The 18,827-nt window shown below is 37.8% G+C and overlaps 1 protein-coding gene across 1 annotated transcript in view; it reads left to right on the top strand.

The window, feature by feature from the left end:
- BPTF (bromodomain PHD finger transcription factor) overlaps positions 1–18,827 on the top strand; it is a 141,903-nt gene that overhangs the window by 103,171 nt on the left and 19,905 nt on the right. Inside the window, 9 exon segments of the mRNA XM_046677260.1 lie at positions 863–1,109; positions 1,849–2,000; positions 2,895–3,003; positions 8,195–8,412; positions 11,283–11,505; positions 12,242–12,489; positions 12,491–13,165; positions 14,766–14,848; positions 15,139–15,364. Coding sequence (XP_046533216.1) covers positions 863–1,109; positions 1,849–2,000; positions 2,895–3,003; positions 8,195–8,412; positions 11,283–11,505; positions 12,242–12,489; positions 12,491–13,165; positions 14,766–14,848; positions 15,139–15,364 — 2,181 coding nt within the window.

Here is an 18,827-nt window from a genome sequence, read left to right as displayed (position 1 = left end):
CCACCATTAACTCTCTGGCTTGAGCCAGTTGCACAACCTCTCTGAATCTCATTGTCCTCATCTTTAAAGTCACAGTGCCAGCAACTTTACTGAGTTGATTGGACTATTAAATACGATAATGAAGGTCAAGCATCTGCTCCCAGTTTGCAGTCAGTGCCACGTATTGTTTTTACATGTGTAAGCTTATACTCTCTCATTGGTAAGCTGTCAGAAAATATCAGCAATCCGTGATAAAAGAGATACAAACTGTCTTTAATAACCCTGTAGTCTGATCAGATTATACCTCTCTGTATAAAATAAAGTCTTTTTCCTGTAAAGATGTTTGAACTGAGTAATAAGTCTAGAAAAGTTGTTTTATGATTTTTAGCTTGCTTGATTGCAGATTTGCCAACTTGAACAGTGGTATTTAAATACTGACATGTTCTTTCTAATTGGTTAAATTAATATGACAGCAAACTGGAAACCTTTTAAATTCCTGTCATTTGCTGCCTGCTCTAAATCACACAACTGAGCAGCAAGGTGCTCCTGTCCCCAGTACGGTCACTCGCCTCTCTCACTTTCACCCTGAAAGCTCGGACCTTTGTACAGCTTGGCAAAACTGGATTGTTTCTAATTTTTTGTTATGAAAAACTTACTGCTTTTAATAAAACTATATGCGATTTTAGAGTCATAAAATATTGCCATCATCAAGAAATTAAATTCAAGGGTAAATTTATTTGGTCATATTTTCAAAAGTAAAATATTTTAGAAATTTAGTGCAGTTTCTTAGATTGGGAGAAATTATGGCTGAACTTCTTGCAGAATGATACTGTTTTTATTTAGAACTATGTTGGTTCATGTTTTCTCTCCCTGATTTTTCTAGAAACGATTGGAACAGCAGAAGCCTACAGTAATTGCAGCTTCCACTACTTCCCCAACAAACAGTACGACTAGTACCATCTCTCCAGCACAGAAGGTTATGGTGGCCCCCATAAGTGGCTCCGTTACAACTGGAACTAAAATGGTTCTGACTACTAAAGTTGGGTCTCCAGCTACAGTAACGTTCCAGCAGAACAAGAACTTCCATCAGACCTTTGCTACGTGGGTTAAGCAAGGCCAGTCAAATTCAGGTACACAACTGTGATTAAATAAAAAATTACTTCCATTCAAGGAAAAGAAATTTCAGTCTTTTACCTACTGAAATGAAACATTTCTGTAGAAAGTTGTTTTTCTTCTGCAGCTGATTGAGCAAACAAGCTGTACCAGTTGGTTTGTTACAGATAATATTCATAATATTACATTAGCGAAACTCCTCTTTTACATTATTTCACTTTCAACATTTACATAATTCACTTACTTTGAGTGAAGAGGAATGTTTTTCTTAAAAATACAAAATGAGCCACATTTCATGCATTGGTGCCCTTCCTAGAAGTCACTACGTTGCTGGTTATTCTAAATCTAAAGCTTATTAAATGTCTTATACCCCATTAGCCACCAGCACAGCTGCCACATCTGCTACAACCATTGCCAGCACAGGTCAGACGTTCCAAATTACAGGCAATCCAGTCACTATGGCAGGAAAAGTAATTACCAAACTGCCACTTCCTGCAAACAGCAAGATTGTCGCTGTAAATGTGCCAGCAACACAAGGAGGTAAGGGAAATGTGAAGAGTTTTAATTCACATTTGCCAGATCATACTGTCGCCATTATTTCTCATTTCCTTTTCACTGATTTCAGTCCTCGGAGCTCACATTCTATGTAGTCCACTATAAAACCCTGCCACACGTAGTTTCTCCTCAGAAACCAAGCAAACCTGTTGCTTTTCATTAAAGGGGCAGTTGTTAATTACTTCTTCATCTTTTTTTAAGGCGTTGTTCAGGTACAGCAGAAAGTCCTGGGTATCATTCCGTCAAGTACAGGTACAAGTCAGCAGACTTTTACTTCATTTCAGCCCAGGACGGCAACAGTCACAATTAGGCCCAACACCTCAGGCTCTGGAGGAACCACAAGCACTTCACAAGTAAGAATTCTCTACAGGCTTATTTTGTTTTGAAGTGTTAACCACACCAGGTTGAAGATTTTAGACTGGCCTCTTCCAGGATGAATCCAACTTCTAATTTTCCTTTGCCTTTTACTTAATCTGTGGCAAAGTACTGATTTTTTCAAAATCTGTTATATTTCTAAGTAAAAATGACACATGAACTGTTAATTTTTAACATTTAGTTAATAGCATGTTAGTATAGTTTATGAATCATAAGAGTTTCCTTTCTAGGATTTTAAAAATTCCTCATATAAAACAGTAGACAGTGCTGGGCTCTCCAAGGAAACTTGCTATGCAGCTAAGAAATATAATGAAAACTATAATCCACAGCAGTAAAACTAGTTTGTTAATCCGCTAATATGCACACATTTAGTTACATCATGTCTTTGGCACTAGTGTTACGGAAAAGATTTAAAGTTGTGCAGATTTGAAAATGTTCTGAACCTAACTATAAAACTGAAAACAACATGCTGCATAATCTCTCTTTAAAAACTATGAAAGAACATTTGGTTTCTGATTTACTCTTATATTCTCTGAGTTACAGATATGGATTGGAGCTCAGAGAAAATAAGACTCTGTTTTCCTCTGAGCAGCTGTGGTGGTTATAGAGCAGAGCTTCACTGGGTCTTTAGGCTTTTCTTGGTATCAGTGACAAGGAATTTCATATGATCTCATTTGAATTTAATTTTCCCACCTCAAAATTTCATCTTTATTCTGCTGCTTAATATAATTTAAAATGTAATGTCCAAGAGCCTCTATCATTTCTGTAGACATGTTTATCAATATAGAATGTTTAAAGATCTGTGTTCTAAGTCCATCATGCTTTAGTCTTTTAAAAACATTTTAATTCATTGTCCTTTGTGTCATTTATAGGTAATCACAGGGCCTCAGATCCGCCCTGGTATGACGGTGATTAGAACACCACTCCAACAGTCAACACTAGGAAAGGCAATTATTCGAACACCTGTGATGGTACAGCCAGGTATTCATCCATCCAGTATTATCATTTTACATCTAAACAACCACTATAGGAAATCTATAATACTCTGTATTTGGCACTCTACATACAGAAAATACCAATTTGAATTAAGACTTAAAAGCACACTAAATTTCTAATCCATCATGAGATGCATCCAGAGATATTGTTTCATAACATTGCCAGTTAGAGAAAAATAGATCCAAGTATGCTTATTAAAAATGTTTTTGAAACCTCTAATAAATGGAATATATACATTCAGATCATTGGAGTAAAGAGAATGAGAAAAGAAAATAGTCTATGTGGCAAAAGCTGAGATAAAATCAGGGAAACAGCTAAGAAGTATTTAAACAGAAAGCACAACACAAGATTACAGAGACAATGCCAGCGCTTCATTAATGTGAATGAGTTAAAGCTCCCATATTAAAAGTTGAAGACTGTAAAGATCGAGTGAAAAAAAAATTCCAACTATACATTTATGAGAAACATACCTAAGATCAAATTACCACAAAAGGTAAAAAATAAAAAGATGGGCAAAGATACATGAAATAAAGGCGAAAGAAAGATAGAAAAGGAGGGAAGGGGGAAGACAAGGATAACCCTACTAATATTGGATGGAGTAGAATTCAGTGTTAAAAAAAGCATTAATGAAATAAAGAGGTGAAGAGTTCTAAAGGAGTTATTTTTAAAAAACAAAATCAGGAGCTGGCCCAGTGGCGAAGCGTTTAAGTGTGCATGTTCCACTTTGGCGGCCTGGGATTCACTGGTTCGGGTGCCAGGTGCAGACATGGCACCACTTGGCATACCATGCTGTGGTAGGTGTCCCACATATAAAGTAGAGGAAGATGGGCACAGATGTTAGCTCAGGGCCAGTCTTCCTCAGCAAAAAAAGGAGGATTGGCAGCAGATGTTAGCTCAGGGCTAATTTTCCCCCCAAAAAAAAAGCATTAGATAAGACAAAGAGGGTCATTTTATATTGGCTTAAACATAAAGGTTGTAGTGAAGATGGAATCTTGGATCCTAAAAGCAGACTGTGTATAGGCCATATTCTTTGTGGTAAAGCTAGAAATTTATATTAAGGTATTATACTAGTAACCTTTACTTGCTTGGAAACTTTAAAATGTATGTTCTCAGGGCCAGCCCTGTGGCCTAGTGGTTAAGTTCGGTGTGCTCTGCTTCGGCAGCCCAGGTTCAGTTCCCAGGCGCAGACCTACAACACTTGGCGGCGGCCATCCTGTGGCAGTGACCCACATACAAAAAACAGAGGAATAGGCGTTGGCCCCATGGTGTAGGGTTAAGTTCATACATTCTACTTCAGCTCTCTGGGGTTTGCCAGTTCAGATCCCAGGTGCAGACTTATTCACTGCTTATCAAGCCATGCTGTGGCAGGCATCCTGCATATAAAGTGGAAGAAGATGGGCACAGATGTTAGCTCAGGGCCAGTCTTCCTCAGCAAAAATAGAAGAATTGGTGGCAGATGTTAGCTGAGGGCTAATCTGCCTTTAAAAAAGGAAAACAACATAGAGGAACATTGTCACAAATGTCAGCTCTGGGCAAATCTTCCTCAGCCAAATAAATAAGTAAAAATATATGTTCTCATAAGTAATTTTTAGGTTAAAGAAATGTCGTAGGTGTAATTGCAAACAGATTATCAAATAGCAACTAAGCCTTGCTGCCAAAGCTGAACTCAGAGGCAAATTCATTCATTCAACAAATGTTTGAGCACCTGCTTTAGGCAGTTGAAATACATTGGTGACCAAAATAGAGCAAAAATCCATATTCTCAAAACTTAATCAGAAGTTAGAAAAATATATGAAACAAGTCAAATGAAAAAAGGAAAGAAGTAAAATAAAAGTACAAGTATTAGCAATTAGAAAATAGAAAAGGCAAATATTGTTAAAATAAGCCATTCTTTCACAAGTCTAATCTTGAGAAAAGGGAACAAAATGCTAGTTTACGGAAATAGGAATGAGAAAGTACCATAAGAATAGAATCATGGGCCAGCCCCGTGGCCGAGTGGTTAAGTTCGTCCACTCTGCTTCAGTGGCCCGGGGTTTTGCCAGTTTGGATCCTGGGCCCGGACGTGGCACCACTCGTTAGGCCACGTTGAGGCAGCATCCCACATGCCACAACTAGAAGGACCCACAGCTAAAATATACAACTATGCACTGGGGGGACTTGGGGGAGAAAAAGCAAATAAATAAAAGTTAAAAAAGAATAGAATCAACTTTTTTAAATCAAAAGAGAATTGTGAACACAGGTAACCTTGCTGTAAGATTGAGAATGATCACTATCCATGCTCAGGAACTAAATCTGTTTGAGTCATGAAGCATAGTTATATTCTGTGCTTATAAATTCCAAGGCTCAATGACTCACATCAACGAAAGAAATTGGGAAAGTTACCATAGTATTCCCTACAAAAAGGAATTCCGGACCTCATGCTCGTGGTTTTATGAGTAAAATTCTTTGAAATGGTTAGGAAACAAATAATTTCCTTCTTATAGAAATAGTAGTTCCAGGGCAGAGGGGTAAGAAAAGATTAAATCTTTCCCATTCATTGTAGAAATTTAGCACAATTCTAATAAATGTGGCATAGTTTTTTTGTTTTTGAAGGGCAATCGTCTAATGCCTCAACAGCATTTACCCAGAAAACAGACTAGGGTTCATTATTTCAGTTAATGCTACAGGAACAATTGATAAAATTCAGTATTCCTGTTTAAAAGTAGCTAGTCAGGCAGATGACTACAAGGAAAGATAAGACTAATGTAAAGGAGGAAAAACATTTATAGATGATAAATGGTCATGCACTTCAAAAGTGAAAAATTCGGCAAATTGCAAGATAGTACTCTAGATGTCTAGAACCTGTGTTCCCTAATGCCTTATGTAGCTGCAGTTACGTGTTTGACTTGCATATGTGAATCTACAGCTTCACATGTGCGTGAGTCTGGTGTGTGGAAGGAAAAGCAAGGTGGCCGGTGGGGCTGGTGGGGGCCCAGTGAAGACAAGAGTCACATAGGAATTGTGGTCAGAGAGGTGGAGGGTAAGTGCTTGTGCGCAGATCAACTTATCCCTGTTCCTACCACCACGCTAGCCTTTCCCAAAATGGAATTCACAGACTGCCAGTATGTAATCCAAAAATTTTAAATTTTTGAATTTGCATTTTGATGATAATCTAAAAATAAACTGACACATACATATTGGTTATCATCTGAATGACCATCGTATAATCAATTGATATCAACCCTTTTATCCCTCTATGGTGATACCATATCAGTACCAGATGATCAGCTAAAATAACTTATTGCATGAGTCCTCAAACTGCAGTACAAAGACATAGTGTTGGGGTCCAGAACGTCTCAAGTTAAAACACTTGACTACACGTGCTGTACTGTTTTTCAGTTCATCTTGAAGAATAAATGAATGAGAATAATAAAGAAAAGTTAAGAAGAAAGAGTAATGAGGGAAAACTTGCACTGCCAGTTATCAAAGCCTATTACAAGCCACAGAAGTAGGAGCACGACATCAAAGGGCACTAGACCAATAGAAACAATTAAAGAGGCTTCTTTATATGTGAGAATTTGCAGTATGACTGAGGTGTCATTGTGAATCAGGAAGGAAGGAATGGACTTATCAGTAAATAATACTGGAATAATCAGTTGATAGTGTAGGGGGAAAAATAGACCTCTACCAATATATACTGTGACTAAGACCATACTTGGGAAGATATGTCTGAATTAGAGAATGCAGGAAAACTTTAAAACCAATAATTAAAGCCAAAAAACTACAAAAAAAACCACATTAAAGAACTTTTATAGCCTTAAAAATAAATAAAATTAAAAGGCAGATAGCAAAGTAGGAAAAATACATATTTGTAATTTATATCTTTAGTCTATAAAAAGCAACTATAAATAAGCAGGAAAAGTAATGTGATGGCAGAGTGTGGAGGGAGTTCGCAAATGAAGTATAATGACTTGACAGTTAAATGCTGACCCTCTATAGTAAGTGAAGAAATTCAGACACCATCATACTATTTCTGACTGCTGGAGTATTTTGCTTTTGTGATAATACCTACGGTTGGCAAGTGTTGATTGAAATGGGTAGTCAGTGGTGGTGGGAGTACGAATTGATAGAACTCTTCTAAAATTCAATTTAGTACCATGTTCCTACTATTAACACAGTACTTGTTTTGGGAGGGGGCATTTATTCTAAGGAAATAATTAGAAGCAGATAAAAATTTATAGGCACGGATTTATTTCACCATGTCATTTATTTTTAAAAAGATAAAAAGACAGTATTCTAAATGTCAAAATAGGTTCAGTTTCATACATATGCAATAATATTAAACATCAGTCATTAAAAGAAATACAGATATGTTCACAGAAGGAAAAACAGGAAATAAATACAAAACTTCAGAAATGTGATGTTATTCACTAAGTACTAATGAATTAGGGCATTGTGAATTAAAATTAGCTGCCAAATAATTACTCTTAGCAACTATTGCACAGGGGAAAAAATTCCACCTGCCCTTTCCTCCAATTTCAGGAAGTTAAATGAGAAATGGAAGTTTTTAAAAGACTGTAGAGCCATTCCAATTAAACTTTACCCCTTCAGTAGATATTTATTGAACAATAACTATGGAGGCATTCTGTGAGTACTTTGCCCAGGTATTGAGGATGTAGTGGTCCTTGCCTCCTGCTTCTCCCAGACTGCCTGGCAAATAGCAGTAAGAAAAGCTGATTCATAAATGTAATCGGCCCAGAATATTCCAGATTCTGTGTGTTTTGTTTAAAATTCATATGACTTAATTGTATGTTAGATTATTATCTTATTTTTAATATGATATTCCTAAGGAAAGGAAGCCTTTATAAATGGCATGTTTTACATATTCTCTTCTGTCTTCCCTATTGTCATTTGGCTTTAGAATCATAGGGAGAATATTAATTGTTTTTTTACTCTACTATAGATAGCAGGAGCTGGAGAATGGTTGTCAGTGAGCTGAGTGAAAAACAGGTTCACTGACAACCCAGTGGTCCTTTGGGTGTGGCTATACGACTGAATGCATCCTTGGGTGGTCGGCATCGCATAAGTCTTTTTGAAAATTGAAAAGAATACATTCGTCTGAAGTATTGAACAATATTTCAACTCAAAATACTGCTAAGGGCGTATAAGCATTCATAATGTTTTGCTGTTTGCATAGGGGCTCCTCAACAAGTGGTGACTCAGATCATTAGGGGGCAGCCCGTTTCCACGGCAATCTCTGCCCCGAATGCCGTTTCCTCAGCACCTGCACAGAAAGGATTAACTTCAGGAGCATCCACTGCAAATCTGCAGTCTTCGAGCTCACCATCCCCTCGCCCCCAGCAAGGACAGGTGAAGCTTACCATGGCTCAGCTCACTCAGTTAACACAGGGCCACGTAAGTACTGTGACTTCATTTTAACATTAGAGGTGATCTTATTGATTCTTCCTGTAAGTTTAAAAATGTGCTTATTTTCAGAAGTTTAAAAATGTACGTTTTTTGAGAAATGGCTGCTTCCTAGAGTCAAACAAAAATACTTCATAAACAAGGATGTAATAAACCTCAACTATCTAGACTCCTTAGATGGTGAGCTATAACAGTGACATCTTAACTACCAAAATTTTATTAGTTGGCCAATTTCCATGGGAAAAATAAAATTTGAATGCATTAAGCTTTAGCTTTCTTGCAAGACTCAATATTGTTATCCTTTCTTCCAATACTAATCAGTTGATGGAATGCAGTTCCCATCAATATCCCAAGAGATGTTTTTGTAGAACTTGACAAGCTGATGTTTAAACTTGATATGGAAGTGCAAAGGATCAGGAATAGCTATAACACCAAGAATAGTTGTATCACTTTGCAAGAATAGGATTTGCCCTGTGTGATAACCCAATATCAAAACTTAATATAATGCTTCACTAATTAATACAGTGAGGTACAGACACAAGGATAGATAGACCAGCAAAAAGTAGAGAGTTGAGAAAGTGACTCATGCCTCTGTGGACGTTTGTTATATGATAGAGGTGGCATTGCAGGTTATTGAGGAAAGGACAGACTTTTCAGTAAATGGTGCTGGGACAATGCGTATGGGAAACCATGAGATTGGAGCACTGCCTCACTCATAAACTGAATTCCAGGAAGATAAAAGTCCTAACTGTGAAGGGCAAAACTATAATACTTTCAAAAGATAAGGTAGAAGAAAATCTTCATAACCTTAGGGTAGGAAAAGCTTCCTTAAACACACAAAAAACAGTAAAAGAAAAAGATTTACAAATTTAGCTACATTAAAAATAAGAACTTCAGTTCATCAAACATTATAAAAGAACGTGAAAAGAATAAGAGAAGATAAAAATACGACCAACCAAGGACTATTATCCAGAATAAATGAAGAATTACTACTAATCAAGAAGGAAAAAAAATCCAATAGCTCAGTAGAAAAAAGAGCATACAAACTTGATGAGGACAGAGGAACTTGAAATGTCAAAAAATCCAAAAAACTGCTGAACTTTATTGGTACTAAGGGAAGTGCATATTAAAATCATATACGTAAGAGATTGTTATAAATTAAGATGTTGGACAAAATCAAGAGTTAGCAAAGACGTGAAGCGGAATGAATTCTCATGTACAACTGGTAGTAGTATAAATTGGTTTAGCCATTCTGGAAAACTCCTAGACATTATCTAGCAAAGTTGAAGATCGTGTGCCCCAGGTCCCAGTAGTTCTCCTTCTAGGTGTATTCCCTGGAGAAGTTCTTGTTCGTGTGAGCACCAGGATAATGGACGTGAATATTCATAGCAGCATTGTTCATGAGAGTCAAAAACTGGGAACAACCCAAATGTCTGTGTGCAATCAATTAGGTAAATAAATTGGTAGTATATTCCTAGAGCAATGGAAATAAACTACAGCCACACAGAACTACAGTGTTGAACCTAGAAGCAGGTAGTAGACTTACATTAGGCTTTCATGTGCTTCAAATTCAGAAACAGGCAAAACTAGCTGTATTGTGTAGAGATACAAGGCTGCTGCATTGCCCACCTTGGAGGGGGCCCATTCCCATCATAGTTTTTCTGGACAGTGCCCCTGAAGTTGTGAGCCTGTGGCCCTATACATCTAAAAGTAGTAGCACTGTGAAGAATTGTGATGTTCTCATAACACTGAGAATAGTGGTTACCTCTAGGGGAAAGGAAGGGAATTAAGATCAGAGCAGGTCACATGGGGGGCTTCTTGGATACTGGCAATGATGACCTGAGTGCTGGCTTTATGGATGTTCACTTTATAATTATTCTTTAAACTATACTTGGTGTTTTATGTATTTTTGAATGTGCACAAAAAATATGTTAGAAAAGCAAGAGTGAGTAAGGGACTCGTGAGTACAATATATGGAGCTGAGTAATAGTACACGGACTCTGTAGCATCAGTTTTGGCTGTTGGGAATTTGGGGAGGGTTGTTTTCACTCTTGTTTTCTAATTCTCCACCATGTTCCTGGTAGCTAAGGTGACTGGATTAATAAGTCCTGGACGTAATAAATAAGAAGATGCAGTACCTATGGAGTTTTTAGTTCCTAGTCCCCATTTTGATAACTATTTGGACATTAGTGACCCTTCTGACTTGGTGTTTGCATTCCATGTCTAAAACCCGAAGCTTTTTATACTTTAGCACCCACACACACTCCATAGGAAATTTGGTACATACTGAAAAAACCAAAAGTAGGAGATCTGGGTTCCTCATTTTATCTCGCCCTCAACTTGGTCTCTAACTTTGGGCAGGGAGTCGAGCGTCTAGCCTGAGTCTCTGAATCGGTAATGAGATCATAGTAATGTCTTCTCTCCCTCTCCTCAGAGCCACAAGTCCATTGTGCTGATCAAATGAGGCAGTATGTACAAAGATGCTTTGGAAATTGTAAGATGATATGAATATAAGATAATTGAAAATCAGAACTTTGTGGAGACCCTAGTGGTTCGCTATAATGCCCTTATTCTGTAGATTGGGAAATGTAGATGCGGAGGAGTGATGCTACTTGTAGACAGAGACCTGGCTGTCCATTTGGAGAGCTTAGACTGGCACTCTGGGTTATTCATATTTTTTCTACCAAACATCAGTCCTTTAAAATAAATATTCTTATTTTAGCTTATCTGAATTCCTCTAGTACCATTCCATAGACATTCAAAAATATTATTTCATCATATTAAAGGATCTTTTCAGCATAAGAATGGTATACTTATAGATTGATGCTTCGCACACTTTGTATTGTGTGTTTTTTCTATAGGGTGGCAATCAAGGTTTAACAGTAGTAATTCAAGGACAAGGTCAAACTACTGGACAGCTGCAGTTGATACCTCAAGGGGTGACTATACTTCCTGGTCCAGGACAGCAACTGATGCAAGCTGCCATGCCAAATGGTACTGTTCAGCGATTCCTCTTTACCCCGTTGGCCACAACAGCCACAACAGCCAGCACCACCACCACCACTGTTTCGACTACAGCAGCAGGTAGAACTTGGGGTTTATCGTAAAGGCTGCATATTATTCCCACAAGTTGCTGGGCTAACAGAGGGGACAAGAGCATGAGGGCTTATCTTTGGGAGGATATGCCTCAAGCCAATGAGCTTAACAGCTGACTAGTCAGCCTCAGAAGATCTGGACAAGATCTCTTGTTCTTATAGACTCTCTGTCGCCACTACCCCCCATAAAGAACATTGGAGGGTTGGAGGGGGACAGCAAAAAATGTTGCTATCATGGTCACGATGCCCACACTTACTCCTTGCCAAGCTTTGTAGGCGCTGGTTGAGTCGTGGAGGTGACCTCCCAGAGGGTGGATGTCTCCAGCTTATAACCTGCAATTGAGAGCTGCAGGTCCAGAAGCACTTTGTTACCCTCTTAGTGCAAGTTGCTGTCGCTAACTGCCACCATGCCGTGGGAGAAAAACAAGGGTTGTCATTAGCCTGGGCCAGAAGACTTGGCCGATTTCCAGAGATGTGCCTTGGTTTGGCAGCCAGCCCTCTGGAGAGTTAGCAGAGTGTGCAGAGGGTGGCCACAAAGCAGCACCCACACTCCCCAGTTTAGAAGCGTCCTAACCCAAGTGCGTCTAAATGGAGTATTTCTAAGGCATTCATCTTCCATACTGAAATGCAGAGTTTTCACCTTTAGAAAATCCCCTTCAAATTCTTCCTTAACCGTGGTGTTATGTTCTAGAGTAATAGAAATATTTGGTCTTTCCTTTTCACAGGTACAAGTGAACAAAAACAGAGTAAATTATCACCCCCGACACAGGTACAACAAGCCAAAACCCAGCCACCAGCTCAGTCGCCAAGTGTGAGTCCTCCAGAAGCCCAGCCACAGACTGCTCAGCTTTCAGCTCAGCCCCAGCCCCAAACCCAAACCCAGCCCCAGTCCCCAGCTCAGCCCGAAGCTCAGACTCAGCCTGAGGCTCAGTCCCAGACAGCTGTTGCATCCCATGTCCCTGCTGAAGCACAGCCCCCCCCAAGCACAGCCATCCAAACCCCAAGTTGCAGTACAGTGTCAGCCTCAGAGTAATGTCCAAGGACAGCCTCCTGCTCGCGTCCAGAGTCCACCACAGACTCGAATACGTCCATCAACTCCATCCCAAGTGTCTCCTGGACAGCAATCCCAGGTTCAGACTACAACCTCACAACCGATTCCAATTCAGCCACATACATCTCTTCAGATACCTTCCCAGGGCCAGCCACAATCACAACCCCAGGTACAGTCTTCAACTCAAACTCTTTCATCAGGACAAACGTTAAGTCAAGTTACTGTTGCATCCCCATCCCGCCCTCAGCTACAAATACAGCAGCCACAGCCCCAAGTCATTGCTGTGCCTCAGCTGCAACAACAAGTCCAGGTTTTCTCTCAGATCCAGTCGCAGGTTGTGGCTCAGATACAGGCTCAGCAAGGTGGTGTGCCCCAGCAGATCAAACTGCAGTTACCTATTCAAATTCCGCAAAGCAGTCCTGTGCAGACTCACCAGATTCAGAATGTGGTTACAGTGCAGGCAGCCAGTGTGCAAGAGCAGTTGCAAAGGGTTCAGCAACTCAGGGATCAGCAGCAAAAGAAGAAACAGCAACAGATAGAAATTAAGCGGGAACACACCCTCCAAGCTTCTAATCAAAGTGAAATCATTCAGAAACAGGTAAAGTTATTAAGTAAAAGCAGCATGTTCAGTAGCTTGAATTATTGTGCTGTGCGTTAGACTTAGCGTTTGGTTGTGTCAGGTTTCCTAAACGAGACAAAAGTCACTGATGTTTCCGTTTAGAAGCAGCACTAGATTAACGAAAAATTACTGAATGGCTCACTACGGTTTGGAACTCTTTGTTGGATATAAACAGCCAGTGCTTATTAGAAAGACTGCCTGTATTTGGGGAGAACTAAGATCAGAAGAATGAAGTTAGGAGTTTAAGTATTACTAGTACCAAACTTGAAAGTTTAAGTTTAAAGCCACCTCAGGCATCATAGCAATTTGTTTAAAGTTCTTATTTGCAGTTGTCGTTCCTTAGTTTGCATGAAGACTAAGCAAATTATAGACGGATTGAACTCATTTGCATTTCTAGCCACACCTTGGTAAGAGAGTTTTAAATACTATTATTCCATAGCTTAAATAAAAAGTGGCATTGCACAGTAGCATCTTAGTGAAGGCAATTTAGATGAGTTAGAATTATTCTACCTAAAATGAAGTTACAAGTATAACAAGTATAACATCCTGTAGCATTACCGGAGAAAACGTTTTTTACATCTACAGCGTGCACCACTCAGCACGTGTCAGGAGTTTGAGTGTGGATTTCAAGTGTTCCCAATCATGAGACCTCCAGTCGGTTCCTGGGTCTCCCGTTACAGTGCATGAAACTCACTCACCTCCCCTCATTAAAACGCCATCTCTTTCTGGCCACACAAGATTATTGTAATGATTAAGTGAGGTTATGTATGTAGAAGCACTATTTATTTTCTTTTATTTTCTATTAAAATACATTTGACATATAACATGTAAATTTAAGGTGTACAATACGTTGATTTGATACATTTATATATTGTAATATTGCTGTTGTTGCAATAATTAGCACCTCTGTCACATCACATAATTATCGTTTCTTTTTAGTGGTTGGAATACTTCATATCTAGTCTCTTACCAAGTTTCATGATTATAGCACAATATTGTTTTAGAAGCACCTTTTAAACAGCAAAAGGATTTTAAAGGTGTAATATTCTTATAAAATTGATGTCACATATAATATCTTAAAATTCATTATTACCCAGCTTTTACTACTAGATGGTCTGTAAATTGAGAATTATTACAATATCTGTCTTTAGTCTCTATACAAGGCGGGATGAAGGGGGAAAATCTTTAAAAGTAATGTCTAGGAAGAGAATGTGATGTTAACAACATGGCCTTTGGAGAATGATAGCTGGGTTAAAATTACAGCTGTATAACTTACTTAATCTCAAACAAGTTAGTTAATTTCTTTATGTCACAGTGTCTCATTTATAAAATTATCCTACTTTTCAGTGTTGGTATGGGGAATGAATGAGGTAATGTCGGGTGCTTCCTTAGCACAGTGCCCAGTACCTGGTAAGCACCCAGGCCATATAGTAGCTCTAATTTTATTTGTATTATGATATACGATTCTTACAGTTTCTTTGAGAAACATACATATGCCCAGATCTCTACTGCTGTTATCTGTATACCAGCTTGTAGTCATCATAAAATATGCACTTTTGGATTTTGTTCTGTCCTGAAGGTGGTGATGAAGCATAATGCTGTAATAGAACATTTAAAACAGAAAAAGACCATGACTCCAGCTGAGCGAGAAGAGAATCAAAGGTAGGGAGAGCTGTTTATAACCCCGTAATAAGGGTCTCAGTGTCTGTCAGTCTCTCCTCTTTAGCATGCGCACACACACGGGAGTTCTGAGTATATTTTTTACCTTGATTTTGAAGTTCCTTAAAGGAGAACACATGGCACTGAGAGGTGCCCATAACTGGTATGAATCACTCTTTGGAGCTTTCCAGTCAGAAAGTCTGTCTGTCAACTGTAGAGACATAGAAAAATCATGTCTTAAGCCTTTTGGAGTGAAATGCCCAGCATTACATGGGTTGTATATTTCTCTCTAGAATGATTGTCTGTAACCAAGTGATGAAGTATATTTTGGATAAGATAGATAAAGAAGAAAAACAGGCAGCAAAAAAACGGAAGCGCGAAGAGAGCGTGGAACAGAAACGTAGCAAGCAGAATGCCACCAAGCTCTCTGCACTGCTCTTCAAGCACAAAGAGCAGCTCAAGGCCGAAATCCTGAAAAAGAGAGCCCTCCTGGACAAGGATCTCCAGATCGAAGTTCAGGTGAGACGGTGTTTCCTGTCTTTCTGTGTCCTATGCTGAGTGTCTAGTTTTATTCTTTTTTCCCTTGAAATTTTGGTTAAGCTTAAAATTGCAGCTTGTTTTCTAGAATTTACATTTTTGTACAGAGAGTAAAAAGCAGTGGGACATATGTCTTTTGAAACAAGACAGAGATTTTGTATTTAACTGTATTTTGTAATCTCTAAACTAGTATATTGTAATCTCTAAGAGGTTAGTCTATTGATTAAAACCTGTGAGAACCTGCTTGGGTATTAGCTTTTATTGTCTATGACATAGTCTTTCTAAAAGTTATTAGAAGCCAAGTTTAATGAGAAAGGTAGACAGAGAAACTGTGAAATAATGTTGAAAGAATGAAAAACGAAGTGTGCCCATTAAATGAGACCAGATTTCTTCCTTGATCTGTAACTGATCCTGCAGGCATGGTTAATCTTCTGCTTGCTTGGGGAATTTGTTGAAAATAGAAGATGACATCTATTCATACATATTTAAACAGCTTTTTAAAAGAGAAGTAGGCTATCTAAAGCATCCGTAAAAGAGTCTTGTATGTTTTAAGAAGATGAGAAACATCCAGAAAATATTGATCAGCCCACTAACCATTACACATAACTCTGAGACGTTAGAGATCTTCCCACTAAAGTCAGAAACCAGACAACAACGCCAAAAAGCAACTTTATTATTTAACATCTCTGGAAATTGTAACTAATGTGTTAAGCCAAGAAAAGAAAAAAGAAGATAAAATTGTTACTGTGTATGATGATTATTGTATCAAAACCCCAAAAGAAGAATTATTAAAATTTATGAGAGAATTTGGTGAAGTAGTCACTTAACTAGATAAATATTGGGACTACCACCGTTGTCAAGGTGTAATAAACAAAAGAGCCAAATCACAGAAGCAACAGAATATATAAAATACCACTTCCCACCTCAAATGAAGATACATTTTAGATCAAAAAATTTAATGTAAAAAAGGAAACTACAAAAATAATAGAAGAAAACATGGTTGTCATTTTTATAATCTTGTGGGGAAACCATTCCCAAGTGTAGCAAATTCCAGGTGCCACAAAGGGAAAAGATGGATTTGATGACATAAGAGAAAAAATTTTGTATAGGAAAAGATACATAAACAACATTGAAAAAAGATAACAGAAAAAAAATTGTAACACTTAAAGTAGAATTAGTATTTCTAAAATTTGAAGAGCTCTTGTTTTGTTGTTATTTTGTTGTTATTTTTTTAAGATTTTTAAAATTTTTTCTTAGAATTTTATTTTCCCTTTTTTTCCCCAAAGCCCCCCAGTACATAGTTGTGTATTTTTAGTTGTGGGTCCTTCTAGTTGTGGCATGTGGGATGCCGCCTCAGCATGGCCTGACAAGCAGCACCATGTCCGTGCCCAGGACTCAAACTGGCAAAACCCTGGGCCGCCAGAAGTGGATGGTGCGAACTTAACCTTTCGGCCATGGGGCTGTCCCCCCCCATTTTTTTTTTTTCTTTTGAGGAAGATTAGCCCTGAGCTAACTACTGCCAATCCTCCTCTTTTTGCTGAGGAAGACTGGCCCTGAGCTAACATCCATGCCCATCTTCCTCTACTTTGTATGTGAGACACCTACCACAGCATGGCGTGCCAAGCAGCCCCATGTCCACACCTGGGATCCGAACCCGCGAACCCTGGGCTGCCAAGAAGCGAAATGTGCGAAATTAACTGCTGCGCCACTGAGCCAGCCCCTGAAGAGCTCTTAAATCAAGAAAAAGACGAACACTAAATAGATGAGGGGAATCCTTTCACAATATATATGTACATCAAATCTCTACAATGTACACTTTAAATATCTTACAATTTTACTTGTCAGTTAATACCTCAAAAGTATAATTTAAATAAGAAATTAAGGAACAACTAGAAGGACCTGCAGCTAAGATATACAACTATGTACAGAGGGGGTTTGGGGAGTTAAAGCAGGGAAAAAAAAAACTAAGGAAAAGAAAAAAGAACACTCTCGTAGAAGAATGTGTAAAACACATAAACAAGCAATATTCAAATTTTAAAATGCCAAATATCAGTAAACATATAAACGTTACTGAAATTAATGAAACATTAATGAAAGAAGTGAAAATCCTGTCTTTCTGGAGAAAATACCATCTATTTCTAGAGAACATTTCATCAGTATGTATCAAAAGACTCTAAGATGTGGATACTCTCTGATTCATAATTTCACTTCTAGAAATTCATCTAAGAAACAATCAGGTATGATATCTGGGCAAAGACATATAATAAATCTTTAGTAATAACAAAAATTTGGAGTCAGCCTAAAGTCCACGAAGAAGAGATTGGTAATCAGCGTTTCTCAACAGGAGCACTTTGGGCCCTTTCAACAGGCCAGTTTTTTACACACTGTAGGAAGTTAAGCACTGGGTACCAAGTGCTAGTAGCATCCCTTTCATTGTAACAACCAAAAAAAATGACCTTGTCCCCTCCACATACATTTTCAAACACACCCATACCATCCTCAGCTGAGAACCAGTGGATTGAATACATTTTGGAGTGTCCACACAGTGGACTGCCATTTTAACAAAATGGTGAGGGTAGGATTGATGCTTTTTTCTTTTTAATTTTTTTGGGAAATTCTCAATGATAAATGCTTGACTGAAAAATGCAGGTTGCAGAAAAATATATATAATTTAGGAAATTATATAGAAAAATATATATAATTTAGGATATTTATATCTTGTTCAAGTGTGACTGTGTGTTTTCAGTTTTCTCTTTTTTTTTCTTAAATTTCCTTAAATTGTACCCATTCAATTCACTTAACAAGTATTTATTTAACATTTAAGGTGTGTCACATACTGTTCCCATTCATATTCTGCAGAGTGAGGAAATATTTGTAGTGTGTGTCTTTTACATATAAATAAATTGGACATGTGCTTTCAGATGTCTTGCAAAGCAATTACCTTGGCCAACAAATAAAAATAATCTGTAAATCCAACCCCCCCAAAGATTATCATTTAAAAATAATTTTAGAATATGTCTTATATATATTATTTTTAATGTATGTATTCATATACAAACACATTTTATACAAAAACAGAATCACACTGGAGATAACATATACTGAACATTTTTCTGCATTCAATACACTACACAGCTAGTTAAAAAATGTCATTACTACTATAAAATTGTACAGTTATCTGTTCTTTTTGACAGTGTATTACTTATGTAATGAGAAAGGAAAATTAAACTTTAAGAAAATGTTCAGCATTATTTTAAGTCGTATAATTTATTGCTAAGATAATTTGCTTTGAACAACATTCAAATGTATGTATGCTAGCATGTTTTAAAAATAATTCTTAATGATGACTTTATTTTTTATTTTCAAGATATGTGATTAGTGCTTTATATCTATGTGTTGTCATTTCTGCTTGTCTTTTTTTTAACAGACTTTATTTTTTAGATTA

This window comes from Equus quagga, chromosome 11 (assembly GCF_021613505.1).
Source record: "Equus quagga isolate Etosha38 chromosome 11, UCLA_HA_Equagga_1.0, whole genome shotgun sequence".
NCBI lineage: Eukaryota > Metazoa > Chordata > Mammalia > Perissodactyla > Equidae > Equus > Equus quagga.
This window is presented reverse-complemented; position numbering and strand designations above follow the sequence as displayed.